The 15335-nt window shown below is 37.3% G+C and overlaps 1 protein-coding gene across 7 annotated transcripts in view; it reads right to left on the reverse strand.

Moving 5' to 3' along the window:
- Nucleotides 1–15335, reverse strand: part of WASHC4 (WASH complex subunit 4) — a 42389-nt gene that overhangs the window by 15363 nt on the left and 11691 nt on the right. For all 7 annotated transcript variants that reach the window (XM_074825881.1, XM_074825880.1, XM_074825878.1 and 4 more), the window contains 15 exons: nt 14846–14888; nt 14216–14319; nt 13517–13637; nt 11877–12000; nt 11650–11777; nt 10817–10977; nt 8402–8528; nt 6954–7079; nt 5572–5679; nt 3644–3790; nt 3462–3541; nt 2422–2527; nt 1483–1599; nt 361–529; nt 67–221 (listed from right to left, as the gene is read on the reverse strand). In XM_074825881.1, the coding sequence (XP_074681982.1) occupies nt 67–221; nt 361–529; nt 1483–1599; nt 2422–2527; nt 3462–3541; nt 3644–3790; nt 5572–5679; nt 6954–7079; nt 8402–8528; nt 10817–10977; nt 11650–11777; nt 11877–12000; nt 13517–13637; nt 14216–14319; nt 14846–14888 (1816 nt within the window). The remainder of the gene's footprint in view (nt 1–66; nt 222–360; nt 530–1482; nt 1600–2421; nt 2528–3461; nt 3542–3643; nt 3791–5571; nt 5680–6953; nt 7080–8401; nt 8529–10816; nt 10978–11649; nt 11778–11876; nt 12001–13516; nt 13638–14215; nt 14320–14845; nt 14889–15335) is intronic.

Below are 15335 nucleotides of genomic sequence, written 5' to 3' on the forward strand. Positions count from 1 at the left end.
TTGAATAGCTAGCTGGTATGACAGTGTAACAGAACAAATTATATTCATATTCTGTGGGCACTGTACCTGTTCCAGAGTCTGGCTGGGAAGATGTGCTTCAGTCATACATAAACCATAGCGCTGAGTTGCTAGGTTTCTCATTTCACTGTAGGTGGCCCAGTCATGAAGAGCTACAGTCGTTAAGTTGTAGAAGGTCTTGTCCAAATAGTGAGTTACATAAGCTGCAAACACACAGAAGCATGAACTAAAATACTATTACCTATTCAGTTAGGAAAGCGTGGAAAGAAGTAAAAAGATATACTAAGCCAAAGTGTAACAGAAATGAAAGTAATGGAATCAAGGAAATGTGTAACTCCTCACCTTTTATGTCAATGAATCGATTGAAAAAACGTATTGGATTCAAAAAGAAGAAGTGAGCTAGATCCTTCATACCAACTCTGAAGGGGTTTCTGTCATCCAGCTTTAGGTGTGTATGAACTGATAAGCGCAGGTCCTTTTCTATCTCTTTACATAATTTGTCCATCAAGTGCTATTCAGGGAAGTTAAAAAAAGAAGTCATGTTCAGTGCCCACTTACAATGCTCTGTCAGCAGAACTAACATCTCTCTCCAGAGATACATAAAAGACTGATTAAACTAGCGAAGACAGCTTTGCTTTGGTAGGGCCACACAAGTCAAAGTGAATCAATACTTGGGAACCAGATGGATATTTACATGTTCTTGTTCTAGAACACAATAGCAAGAAAAAGCTACAACGATCAGAAAAGGTAAAGGTTTAGCTACCTAATGCTATTCTGTACATGATTAAAACTTCCACATAGGAGTTTAACACAATTTAAACTTAAGTATTCTCACTTCTCATCTTAAAGGGAACTAGGCTTGGGGCTACCTAACTAGATAATAATAAGACCTAACTCAGTGAGGAAGAGTCTTGCAATAAGCAATTTGGGCTGATTACCTGCAGAATATGTAATGTATGCTTTTGAACTAGTCAAACAAAAAGAGTTGTTCAAAGGGTAAAACCTAGGACTTGGGAAATCTGAATTCACATTTTCTCTCTGTCAAACATCCTTTGTAATTCTACACAATAACTCACTAAAGAGGCCACCTACATTTACAGAGCCTTCACTGAGAGCCGTGCATACATACTAAGAACAGTAGTACCTATTTTAGGCATTCATACAAGCAAAAGCTACTCTGACAAAAAGCACTCCTCTGTTTGCATAGTCAAATCTGTAACTGAGGTTTTGCCAATTTACGTAATTCAGAGTGCAGTATTTTCATGTTCCCAGCCAACACAGATACCATTAACAAGAGGTCTTAAATAACCCAAATCATCAGTGAACACTTTCTTATTTATTAAAATACTTCATGTCAATTTCAAAGGTCTCTCTGCTATTTTTATAGATCATATCAGGTTTGGTACAATAGATGCTGGCCTATAAAATATTCCAAGTATAGTATTGCCTTTAATTGCCATTCACCTCATTGAGCACTTCCATGATTTCTTTGTCATAGCATTCCAGAAGCACCTCGTAAGATTCCAAGTGTCTTGCATGCATCATAGCAGGTACGCAGTCCCGTAGTGCACTAAACATATACTGAAAAAAGAAACTCTTATGCTTAACCAACAGATTGACAGACATGTCAACAGCATCTCAAATAGTGTTCAAATCTAACAGACAAAATCAAAATCGCTCGTCTTTCCTTCATTAGAAATAGACTTCATAAACTCTAGTGAAGTTTCCTGTCCTTAATGTGTTCATCAGAAGTATTTAGTTGCTACTGATCCATTTACTGGAAGGTCATAATTATGAGCTGCTTCATCTGAAATTATTTGCACTATATTCGTTTTAGTACTGTAACTGACCATGGCATGCACAATACTGGAACAGATGATTGATTTTAACAGAATTAGCATGCCAAAGCATGATTCACTTCTGCAGCAAATACTTGATACTTCAAAGAGAGGTGGAGAGATGGGGGATGGAAAAAGCTACAGGACAACTATCCCACACAGCATCACTGAACACAGTGACACGTGCTTTAGAAATACACAGCCAAAATGTGAAACAAAGGCTTTTAATGTTCTGGTCTAGCAAAAGGTGTTTGTTTCAAATTAGAATGAATGAAGAGAGGACTGAAGACACAGACACAGAGACCCAGAGTTAACAGCAGCAACCTGAGATTTTTAGAGCAATCTAACAGATACACTTTGATTAGATTTAGAACAAAGATTGCTTTTATATCCTCCGGACTGAGAAGAAATTTCTGCCTCAGTAGTAATTCTTGCCTAGGTTTCACTTTTTTTTTCCCCCCCAGAGCTCTTTCTTTAAGGATTTCAAGTCCAGGCTTTATCCTCTCCTCTGAACCCCTCCCACTACAGTGGCTTGTTAAACTAAGTTGCTAACATTATTACTTACGTGCAGTCTAGCAGAATCAACTGCATTTTCATACACATCATCTAAATAGATTGGAAAGACTGCTCGATGCCAGTATAAGAAACAACAGTCACATTGTGCTCGAACTCTAGAATAAAAGATTACTTGTTAGACACAGAATTGGAAGAAGCCATTCTTCTAACACAGTGATATTTATTTTAGTGTGTTTAAACTAAAGACAACTGCTTTTCAAGCCTAAATTTTACATGGTTATTTTAATGTTCCATATGCATTGTCCTTCAAAAGACAGTTCTTTATTAAATAATTTTTTTTTCTTGTTTTCCACTAGGCTATTTATAAAGAAAAGGTACCTGCTTTAGAAAAAAGGTTTACTCAGTCTCTGAAAGAATTAAACCTTACATTACAGCAAAATCCTAAATAACTATTTTCTTATTGTATGCAACTAGTAGTCTGGAAGTCAAACATATATTCTAAGTTTCTCCTCTAAGTCAAAAAAGAGAAACAGGCCTCTCCTAATACAACCTTTGTACACCACTTATCCCAGGAATTTATCCCAGGAGTCATCCACTGAAGGTGTTTGTCTCCCTCCATAAAGTATGCGTGGAACCCAGATATTCACCTGGCTTTCAGATGGCCAAGATTACGTAACTTGAGTGTCCACTGAAACTACAGCAGCAGTAAAACATGGTGTCACATGTGAACTAACAGTCTGATCTCCCAAACAGGCTGGTATTAATTCATAACTTTTGGGTTTGGGTTAAGTGGAAGACTTTAGCTTAACATAAAGCCTAGTCATCTAAGAAAGTGACAGAGTTTCTAAACAATCATAGAAGTGGATTACCTAATTGGCAACAGTTAGGTAAAATATGAGTTGCTCAAAGACCAGCGAGCTTCAGGCTTAGCTATGGAATTCTTTCTGTTCATCCCTGGTCTACATACATGCAGAAAATCACCACCAGCAGCCAGCTACCAGATTTCTGCAATTTGCACAGTGAAGATGCAGCTCCCCCCGCAGTGACACTACACTGCCTTTTATATATATATCACATGCCACTGCTTACCGCTCCGTAAGTTCACTGATCAAGTCTAGCTTTTTCAGAACTAACTGAAGGGGAACAAGTTCTTCATCTTTAAAAGTTTTCTGTGCAAATAAAAAAAAAAAAAAGGAAAAAAGACAAGATTAGATTTCTTTGTAAGATACTACACCAAACAAGTAAAGGTCTGGAACAATCATGGCACTTACCATCTGTGTTCCCACACTTAGTGCGAGGGAAACAATTAACCGCCTCTGTCTTGTACTTGGCCCATTGAGGGTGTTCTCAGCCAGCACCAGAGCAGAGAGGACATCCAGGCGTTGCTCACTGTACTTTTTATCAGAAATGACTCTTTTCTTGATGACAGAAAGACACAAAAATTCAGAGAAGAGTTACCTAAGTCCAAAAGCAGTACCTTATCTCTTCTTTCCAAAGCTTATGGACTTGCCATAAATTGAGTATTTCTGCAAATAAATTATGTTTTGTGAACAGAGATAACCGGATCCAAATTCACTTCCTCTGTCAATTCAGTGGCATTACCTATCTATACACTTGGAATACGTGCAGTTCATCATGAACATGGGTCAGGTTATACAGTATATAAATACTGTGCAAGCTGCATGTGACTGCATGCCAGTTTTAGATCTAAGGTACATCTAATTTAAAAACTTTAAATTATTTTTTAATCCCTATTGATAACAAAATCCAGTTTACAGCTCAACAGCCAGAAGATGTATAAACATGGTAATAATGATACCTTGCAATTTTCTACAAATTCTAATTTATCAGAAAGACTAAGTGCAAACACATTTGCACAAACAAATGAAGGGAACAAGTCTTCTGGCTAAGAAGTTGAAGTCACAGACATATTTGTGAGTAGCAGCGTTACTAGAAGAGGTACAGTTTCATGAAAAAGTTAAAGAAAACCTCTTCTGATTCTAAGAAATTATGTTCAACATGAAGCTCTTAACCCTACATGCTAAAGCTATGTTAGGTATATGCCTTAGATCTTACACCACTTAGAAAAAAAATGGAGCAGATAAAATATTAATACTAATTAACCCTTCTATTTACCAGCATTTGCCTTTTACATGTTCTCTGATTAGTCGAAACATCAACAATTTGTTCACAGATGTGTTCTCTTTGATATCCCTCAATACGGAAGTCTCAGCGTATTTCCATGCATTTAGAAATAATTCGTAATGTAATTCAGATATAATTTGAAAAGGTTATGAAAGTTGTCTAAATATGTGAACTGTTTGTTTGAAGATATAGTTTTTTCTTAGTAGCTTGGAACTTCTCAGCTTATGCTATTCCTGACACATATATACAGACCTCTCTCCCTCTCAGTTTTTTAGAAGTTTATTTTTTTTCCTTACACTAGAAGATATGGAGATGTCAGATACATAAATTGAGATTACAGCCAAATAAAAGGAAAATTTAAATAACTGCACTGATATCAATAGCATATGTCCTTTGTAATTCTGCTACTGAATGTGATGAAAGAATAAAACAATCAGTAATACATCAGAACAGGTATACCAAAACCTTGTTTTCCCATTGGCCTTGATTTCAGAAATTCAAGATTTGATAAGAAAAATCTGTAGTAAACTAATCTTGTTTATAGAAAAATATAATATGCAGGTATTACAGTGTCTCACCATCAAAAGCCCCACAGCAAAACAGTGAATTTATGTCTACATTAGACTCCTGTAAGCCATCATATATTAACCATTGCTGTTTTGCCAAGCGGACAAAGATTTAAATAAATAACAGCCCATTTGCTTAGACCTGCAACAGATTGTTTTATGAATGTGCATCAGAAAAGAGGTCAGGAAAAGAGAGGTGAGTTTGTGAAAATCACTAGAAATAAAAACTGAAAAGAACACAAGAGGAACATGACAAAAGCTGCAGCAATTAAGAGGAAGAGAGGAACCATTCTTGGTCAAAACCAGATAGCCATCTATGCTGTACAGCCTCTAGGGCAAAGTTCTGACCTACTGGAAAGCTTATATATCTGTTGATTATGATAGAGCACCATGCTACAGATCTTGCAAAAATAAGAAAAATAGATTTAAAATCAAGATTTTTAAGCACTTGGATAGGAAGATTAATTATTAGAACTTGAATTACATACCTTGGCTACAGAAATAGAGTGAAGAGCCTGATACTGCAGATGCTGAGCGATGTGCGTCACAGAATCTGCCACAACCATACTTCTTCGGTAAAACATGTGTTCTATTGCCTAAAGTCAATCCCAAAACACGACAGTTCATGTAGTTACCGAAACTGTTGCCTTTAGAATTTGGCTTTATGCTGGCTGACTCATCCACACTGCAAACACAGACTTTTTCCACTTTGTAATGTACTGTTAGTAGCAGTTGCAATTAACCCTTAGAAACTGAGAAAAATCAAACCATTCAGGAGCATTAAAAAGTTTCAGAACTGATGTAAGTTTTGATGGGTTTGTTTTGTTTTTTAAATAATCTAGTTCTGTTCACCATTGCTTTCTGAAGTTATCTCAGAGTATCTTTCTTTTGGAAAAAATAGCAGGAGAAGCAAGAAGTCCTGCACCTGGGGAGGAACAATCCCATACACCACTATATACTGGGAGTTATCCAGCTGGAAAACATCTTGGCAGAAAAGGACCTGGGGGTCCTGGCAGGCACCAAGTTGAACATAAGCCAGCACGTGCCCTTGCCACAAAGAAGGGTAACAGTCTCCTGGGCATCCAGACAAAGTATTGCTGGCAGGTTGAAGGAGGTGATCCCTCCCCTCTACTCAGCACTGGTAAAACCACACCTGGAGTGCTGGGTCCAGTTCTGGGATCATCAGTACAGAAGATATGTGAACATACTAGAGAGAGTCCAGCCAAGGGCCATGAATATAATTAAGGGATGGGAATATCTCATATATGAGGCTCAGAGAGCCAGGACTGTTCAGCCAGGAGAAGAGAAGGCTTGTGGGGGAATCTTATCAGTGTATATACATACCTGAAGGGAGGATACAAGGGATACAAAGTCAGACTCTTTTCAGAGGTGCCCAGTGACAAGATAAGAGGCAACGGGCACAAACTGAAACACAGGAGGTTCCCTCTGGACATCAAGAAACACTTTCTTACTCCGAGGGTAACTGAGCACTAGCACAGGCTGGTTGCCCAGGGAGGCTGTGAAGTCTCCATCCTTGGAGATATTCAAAAGCCATCTGGACACAGTCCTGCACAACCAGCTCTAGGCAGCCCTGCTTGAGCAGGGGGAAGTTGGACCTGACAGCCTCCAGAGGTCCCTGCCAACCTCAATCATTCTGTGGCACTAAAGAAGTTGGTTCAAAGTTACATAAAAATTGGTTCTAGCCTCCCAAATCTGTTCTCTAACCAAATCCAGCCTTGAACAAGAAGTCATCCATGCAAAAACATTTCCCATCTCAGGGGTTTTTGGGGTTTTTTTTACTATGTGAAGTTTGATCAATGCTCTCTGTAGAGGCCTCCATGAACTAAACAATTTTCATCCAGTGACCTACCTTCAGAAGTTCCACAAGTCGGCATAGCGCTTTCACCGAGGTTTTGGTCATAGGTTTTTGCATTGACATGTAGAGATTCATTGTAGTTTTAATGATGGTGCTAAGACTGTATGCATAAAGAAAACCCTAAAAATAAAATGAGTATGGGGGGTGGGGGGAAAGAAGAATATTTTCACAACATATCAATCAAGTGAGTTGTTTTCTTTCATACATGATAGACAGCTAATTTTTGCCTCTTCACATTACAGAACCTACCACTTCACTTAACAAGAAAGCCTGGGATCCCAAAGCTGAATGAGAGTCTTTTATTAGGCAGACATTATGAAACTGCCTACGAGTCATTAGATCACCCGATCATTAACCTCTTCTAAAGCCATTCAAATTAAATACAGGTCAGTGAATTAATCAATCACATAGCCTCAAAGGTCGAATAATTTCAAACCTACTGTAAACCAACCCACCAAACAACTCCCATCCCCCCAAAAGCCAGCCTATAACAAAAACGAACTTCCAGATTCCATGGAATAAATACAGACAGCATTTATACAATTCTACACTTTCTGAATACAACTGTCCATCCCACAATAAAAAGCAATCATTTCTAAATCAGCGTATGCTAAGTTTTTAAATACAATGTCGATTACATACAGCATGACAAAAAGGTTATTCAACTTATTTCAAAGGAAAAGTAGTAACAATAAAAAGAGAGACTAAGAAAAGACAGCAAGTGGTGTAGGAAACTCAATTCACTACAGACCAAAATTTTAAGTCCACTGCAAAGAATTCAAATATAAAAACCACAGATCCTAGTACATGTACGTCTTTAGATATGGAAGATTCAGGATCGTGCTTCCATCACACACCTATTCTCATCAGATTTCTGTCAGGCAGATAGATACATATAAAAACTAGCAAAAGATAAATTCAGAAATAAGATGCATCTTACATTAAGACTACATGCTGTTAGTAGGCCAAAAGAAAACCAGCTGCCTCGGAACGTAGTAAGATTCTTGCAAAGTACCATCACTAGGCAAAGCACAATGAAACACAAAACCTTTACTGGAAGTATGTACTGTGCTAAATAAAACTAAATTAGACACTGGTTCAGTCCAACTTATGCACCTCATGACTGACTCAAAAGGAAAAAAAACCCAAAAGCTTTACTACAGAGGAAATGAAGTCTTCTTGATTTCCTAAGTCAAGAGAAAGATTCAAAATTTTAGCCACTGAATATTTAATCAGATTCACTTTCCCCACATGCCTTATGGAAAAACCTTTTACAGATTTACTTAAAAGAGTATCCACTGGGCATTTCAAGCTTTAGAAGAATTCCCACATTGTAAAATAACACAGCAATGGTCACAGAACTTCTGTTATTTCTTTTTTATGTTCAACAACTTGCACCAAAACATGACTTTGCTGCATCACCACATTAAAAGACTGCACACCTGGATGAAGACATTGCAGCGGTTCGAAAGATCTTCAGCAAACTTATCCACACGTTGCTCCTTTGTCAAGATCGATTCCATTTTTGTCATCCATGAGCTCACAAAAACATAATATGACTGCATATCTCTGGAGAAGGAAACCAAGAATGCTGCTCACTTCAAATAAGAAGACTATGACAGTTTTCTTTTCTCTTTCCAAAGCTTAAAATCTAGCAAGGGAAATATGTTAAATCTTCAGTTCCCAAAATAGTAACTCTCTATTCCCAAAAGTATCAGAACCTCATACTCATTTACATTTTTTTTCTCTACAGGTAAGGATTAGTTAGTCTGCCAATTATATCTGTACAAGCATACCCCAAAGAGTCAAAATCATCTATCTTTCAGCAGAACAAGTGTCCCTCTTAGCAGTACATATACTGCACTTCTTTAAATTAAAAAAGTAAAACTGCTAGAAAATGCTTTTAAACACTAGACAAAAAAGTCCTACACTGATGTTAATTTTTTTCCCCTCCAAGTTTGGATTTTTGTTATATAGATACACACAGAACTTGTCATTACATCAATGCCAGACTGAACTGCTCTTCAATAGCATACTTCTCCAGAAGTTGAACTGCTTGGATTACACTAGTTGTAATTAATTGTTTAAATAGAGTTCACTTTCAAAACTTGCTGGTTTTTCCATGTTACAGAATTGTGACACTGCAATACTATTTACTGTAGCAGTTATAGCAGGCATGTATTCAGGTCATTGATTACGACATCAAAAATTATACTTTAAAGACTACTCATATTTAAGGCAACAGTCCAATTATCAAAGGCAGTGCAAGAATTTGTAAAAGAGCAAGGAAGAGTTATTGTCAGAATTCAAATCAGCAGATGGATTTTCTTACAATATTTATTACAATATCCTCAAAATTGCGCGTCCAAAGAAGGACAACAAAGCTGGTAAAGGGTCTAGAGCACAAGTCCTATGAGGAGCAGCTGAGGGCACTGGGGTTGTTTAGTCTGGAGAAAAGGAGGCTCAGAGGAGACCTCATTGCCCTCTACAACTACCTGAAAGGAGGTTGTAGCGAGGTGGGTGTGGGTCTCTTCTCCCAAGTAACAAGCCATAGAACAAGAGGAAACGGCCTCAAGTTGTGCCATGGGAAGTTTAGATTGGATATTAGGAAAAATTTCTCACAGAAAGGGTTATCAAGCATTGGATCAGGCTGCCCAGGGAAGTGGGTGAGTCACCATCCCTGGAAGTATTTAAAAGACATGTAGATGTGGCACTTAGGGACATGGTTTAGTGATGGGTTTGGCAGTGTTAGGTTGGAAAAGATAACTTTAAGAGTCCAACCGTAAACCTAAATGATTCTATGAAATGTCAGTGAATACACAGATATTTTTAAAACCTTTTCTTAATCTTAAGAGCTGCAAGACATGACTTGTACCACTGCCCAAGACCAAAAACAAAGCAGCAGTGCAATTATGCTCCATCCAGGAATTAAAGCCCATGAAAGAATTCAGTCAGAGCTCTTGAATCTTCCTGTGGATGTAGGACGCAGACCAGGAAGAGGTGGATGGAAACAGAAACAGGGCAGTAGTGAAAATAATCTGCCAGAGGATGATGTAGGCATGGAGTTGCTTTCCTCCTCTCCAAGCCAGTTCTGCCAGCTTGCATACAGGGCTGGAAAACAACCTGCAAAATCCTACTTCTACTCCACAGACCCCATTTTCTACCTCCTTGGTTTGGTCTGCAACATAAACAGAAATCTTAGCCCTGTTATCTCGCTATGCAGTGCGGCACATACAATTCATAAGACTGACAACTACAAAAAATTCCAACTCATCTTTAAACATATTCTAGAAAGAACCTGGAGAAGGAAGTGACCTGCAAACTACATGCAGAGCAGAAAACAAGAGAAGCCTTTTCAGATACAGATAATTTCAAGGACCATTAAACAAGCAATTGGAACAGTCATAAAGAAACAAACACTTGCAGAGAAAGTATCATCACCAAGCAGAGGAAAAAAAAACTCCCCTACAAGCCTACTAGCAACTTACCTCCATAAACACACAGAAAGCAGAGAGCCCTAACAGAAAACAAAGCAGCTCAGGTTACTAGACACTAGTTTAAGAAAGCAGGAAGTTGAAAGCATGGAAATAGAAATAACTGAAACAATCAAATACTTAGAACTGCCAGGAACACTTATTCTGGTGACATAATACACTCTTCTGAAAGCATGACATGAAAAAAAAGCTTAGTTTTGACCCACACTTTTTCAGCAACACTAACACACACATATTGCTGTAGTGCAGTGGAAAAGTTGATTTAACATCACCAAGCAACAGTACACTGAATGAAGAAACACACATGTTTATAAGCTATATGCCGAACAGCAAGCATCATGAAGCAGTATTTAGGAAGCATACTTGGTAAGTGACTGTGCCTTCTGCTGTAGAAAGTTCTCCCTTTGCATTTTAACTGCATGAATACTTTTCTTGTCCAGAAGTTTGGCAGCAGCCGGTATCTTGTGAATCAGGAAGTTGTCAGCAAACCAGATAATGTTAGCAGTTAATGTGATGGCTGGTACCTGCGGGGGAGAAAAAAAAGTGGGAAAATACTACAAAGTGGCAATAAACATAAGTGACTACAACAAACACTATGCCACCATGCATGCTTCTTATGCCTCTTTTGAACCATAACATACAATTCAGTTTATTTCTGCCTTTATGTTAAAAGAGGTTTCTCCCCTAGAAGTCCACTAAGAACACTATAGACAAAGTTATCATCACTGTCCTTGATTCTCAATAAGTATTAGAGAATTTAATAATTTCTTAATACCACTTGATATGAAAAAGCCCCAAGCACCTTTAGGCTTAGATGTCTTTCAAAATACATGTTTATAGCCAAGGTCAAAATCCACAGCATTTATTCTGTCCCACAATACTCGTAACTCAAACAATTTTTTGTCCTTACTGTCACATTAATCTTGAGAAGAAGCATATTAATGGTAATTTCAAGTTATTTTACCTTGTTGGTAAGTGAGCGCACAGGCTTTAGACCATCTTTAAGAGAAAATGGGAGGGGGTGGAATTATAAAAAGTAGAAAAATCTTAATTCTACTTTCTGACTTGGTTTGGGAAATCGCGACCTTTCTTCTCCCAAGTCCATGCTATACTATGCAACTAAGAAAGTTATCTACTTCATTACTAAAAATTTTTTTCACCTCTTAGTTACTGACAAAAAAAATAAAAGCATTCACCTTTTTACAGACATCCAACAATGACTTGTAAAATTTCTTGTCTATGGTCCGAAAAATCTGAAAATGCAGTACAAAGAGGCCGCAGATGCCCACATATTTATCTCTCTGGTCAATTTCTGAAGGTTCACCTGCAGAAATACACCTTTTTTGAAGTGTACTCCCAGATACACAATACAAACCATTTTAGAAACAGTAAAGCTGGCAAGACAATCGTGAGCTTGCATTACCAAGTTTGGCTTCAACATTTGCAAAAGCCGTGCGAAGAGTATGAGCAAATTCTTCAGCAAACGTGCTGTTCTTTGACACTGACACTCCACCATTTACAGAATCGAATTGTTGCTCTATACAGGCCTGAGCAAAAAGGAAAAGAAGAAAGCATAATGATAATGCCAGGAATTTTGGACCTTAAAATAATACTGATTTTTCAACAGAAGCTAATACTACAGGAGCACACTGATTTAAGATTAATCCGAAGTTAGTCTTAAACTTCACAACATACATATTTTTAACTATGCTTAATTATTTAATATAATAACAGAAAACATTAAAAACCTCTCTCATACCTAACATTCAAAAAACCAGTTTATTTACTTCACATTTCTGTTAAGGGGCATTTTTAAGGAAACCCCTTGATGTGCTAGTGATAGGAAGCTAGATGCTTATTTGCATTACTACATTATAATACGTTACAAAGTATCCATTAACAATATTATCACACAAATTTGCTTGCAGGCTGTGGTTCATGAACTTGTAGCATAAAACCCCACACCACTGGTGGCAGTATACAAAAATTACCAAAATCCACACAATAATAAAAAAATAAACACACACTTCAGATTTTCTAAAAGGTATTACATAAGTCTTTAATGGAATTGTATTTAAGAATATTTTTCATGTATTTTTGTTAGGAAGAGGTGATGGCAGGACAGGAAGGAAAACTTTCTGAATGAATACCAGACAAATCCTACTGATGTCTCAAACATATAATGAAGTGTCTGTACTAATGCAAAACTAGAGAAATATAAGATGAAAAATGGATAGCTGGTAGCAATGTCCTTCGAAGAATAAGCCAAATTGGGCTTAATTATTCATCTACAATTTCCCTTTGTAGGTTTCTACACAGCAAAACCTTCTTCCCTGTGTCACTTAAGATGTAACAGTAAGAACTGAACAACAGTCCTGTTCAATTGACTTTGCTGTGACCAGATTCAGCAACGCTACCCTCTGCCCACTATGCCACAACATCTGATTTCAGGGTCTCAAATACACACTTTCCTAAAAAAAGATGGCTTCTTGTAGGAATACATTTACATTAGCTGTATTGAAAAAGGAATAATCCTTCTCATCCGCCTGTACACTTGCATGTTTCAGGGGTATACACCACTCAAGTGGTACCTAATGACAGCTCCCTGTCCTGTATGCTAGGAATGAGACAAAGTATATAACAAGAGGTCACACTTATTTTGAAGATTACTGAGGAGACTTTAACTTGCAGCTAAAATAAAGTGGATCTATGCTATGTAAGCCTGCCCACTATCAAAATTTCTAGTGAAAAACAGATTCCCTGTTAATACATAGTCCTAATGCCAAGTTGTTTAAGTGTTTCTTTAATTCTGCAAAGCAGTAAGCATTAAGTGCTACCATTCAAAGTCTGGCACAGTTCTAGCACATGAGAAGAGCTAAGAAACGATCTTACAATAGAGCCTCTTTATTTTTTTTCTCCCCCATGCACAGATGCAAGAACCAAATTCACACATCACTGTATCCAGAACAAAACAAAATAAAAACAAACAAAGCCATTCTAAAAAGAGTGTCGCCTTAATGTAATAGTTTCCCCTATCATACTGGGGAACATTAATTTCATTACCTGAAATATCATTCCATCAAGTAACTGGCATTCCAGTTTTAACAGCAGCTTTTCAAATGGCTTCAGTTTATCTTCTTGAATCCCAAACTTAGAAGGGTTGTGATGGACAGATTTTAGCAGCCTGTAAGGAGGAGATGCGGAACACATACATACAGTTTTATCATATCCTGTACTATTTTGATAACAGATTTTAATTGCCCACATCCGTGCCCAGCAGCAACTCCAGAATTAAAAACAACAAAACCCACTAGGTCTGTATAAGCCATTTGCATTTGAATAACTCCCCTTTTTTAGGTTTTCAACAAAACAGTTATTGTTCCACTCATTTAACTACCTTTATAATTGCTGACTCTTCAGCTTTTACTTAAGATAGCATTCTTACTTATGCCCATCCCCGTGATCAATATGGATAGGGATAGTTTTAGATCAGTTCTGTACAAAATTAGATTTCTTATTGAATATATTCTAAGCCCCACCAACTATTACTCAAGCTGCTTACCGTGTATTGCAAATGCCACATTCAGCACTTTAAAAACTTACTGGTGTTGTTAGAAGTACACAGTGAAAACTTAGCCTTGCTCTTCATTGAGATTTCTGGAAAATTCTCAGGGCTACCAAAATCCATGTTCCCACAGTGACTTTCTTAGAACAAAGACACATGCATGTGTCAGAGTATTTTTCACACCTTCAGAGACACACCTCTTATACATGGTCCAGTGATCTTTCAGAGTGGCATGATTGTCAATTATTTCATCCAGAGTGATTAAGACTGTGAGCAACTCTCCCAGATGCTCGTACATTGCCTGTTTTTAAAAAAAAAGTACTATAGTTATTGAAAACTTTATTGTAGTCATGCATGGTATATAAACTTTCAGTTCCTTTCAATACATTGAAATACATTTCAATACAGCCAACAACACATCAGCTAGAGAGTTAAATCAGAGATGTCTTCATTTGGTAGCTTAAAGGCTTACTATTTTTTGTAGTGACACAAGGAACATTAGTTTGCATGCAGGCACCTCTAAGTTCACTGATGTTTTTCAACATTAAGGGTAGAATTTTTAAAATACTCTGCATACAGAAGCACATATTGCACACAATAAGGGAGCATGCAAACACTTTTCAGCTAAGAAAGCTAGAATATGAAAAACATGGCGATACCAGTCCTTTCCACTGGTCAGAAAAAGCCAATTAACAAATTAAAACCTTTAAAGAAGATTCCAGATTGAAAGTTGTACTTGCAACTCACTTTCTTGCTGCTTTTCTCAGGATTAATGATCAAGACATATATATATTAACATAAGCAAACAGGTTCCAAATCATTCCCACCTGAAAATGAACTCCAGATGTCTCTATAATTTTAGGTGCATTCCTGTAAATAAAATAAATATTTTAATGCCTTTTTAATCCTTAGAACAGAGCATATTTATCAATTCTGTATCATGGTGTGTTCTTTGTTTCTTCATTAACATAGTAACTTCAGAAAACAAAAGAACCTCAAAATCTGATTAAAAGTATACGCTATGTGAAATCTGTGTGCTATGATCAAATTTAATACTGCATTTTTAAACGTACAGCATGTGACTGGTTCAAACCACTGACTGTATTCAGTGCAGGTGTGTATTGGCAATTCCCAATTCAGTTATGAAACCAGCAAGTAGTCTTGATACATCCAGCCTTGTGGCCCAAAAGTACAAAAATCACTTCACATATTGAACGTGGCTTGATTCAAGCTACACATCCAGCCTTGTTCATTCAGCACCATACAGAAAGCCTACCTTGTGCTGTAGTGCGAGGCAAAAATGAAAACAACAAATAA

Source organism: Strix aluco, chromosome 5, assembly GCF_031877795.1.
Source record: "Strix aluco isolate bStrAlu1 chromosome 5, bStrAlu1.hap1, whole genome shotgun sequence".
Classification (NCBI taxonomy): Eukaryota; Metazoa; Chordata; class Aves; order Strigiformes; family Strigidae; genus Strix; species Strix aluco.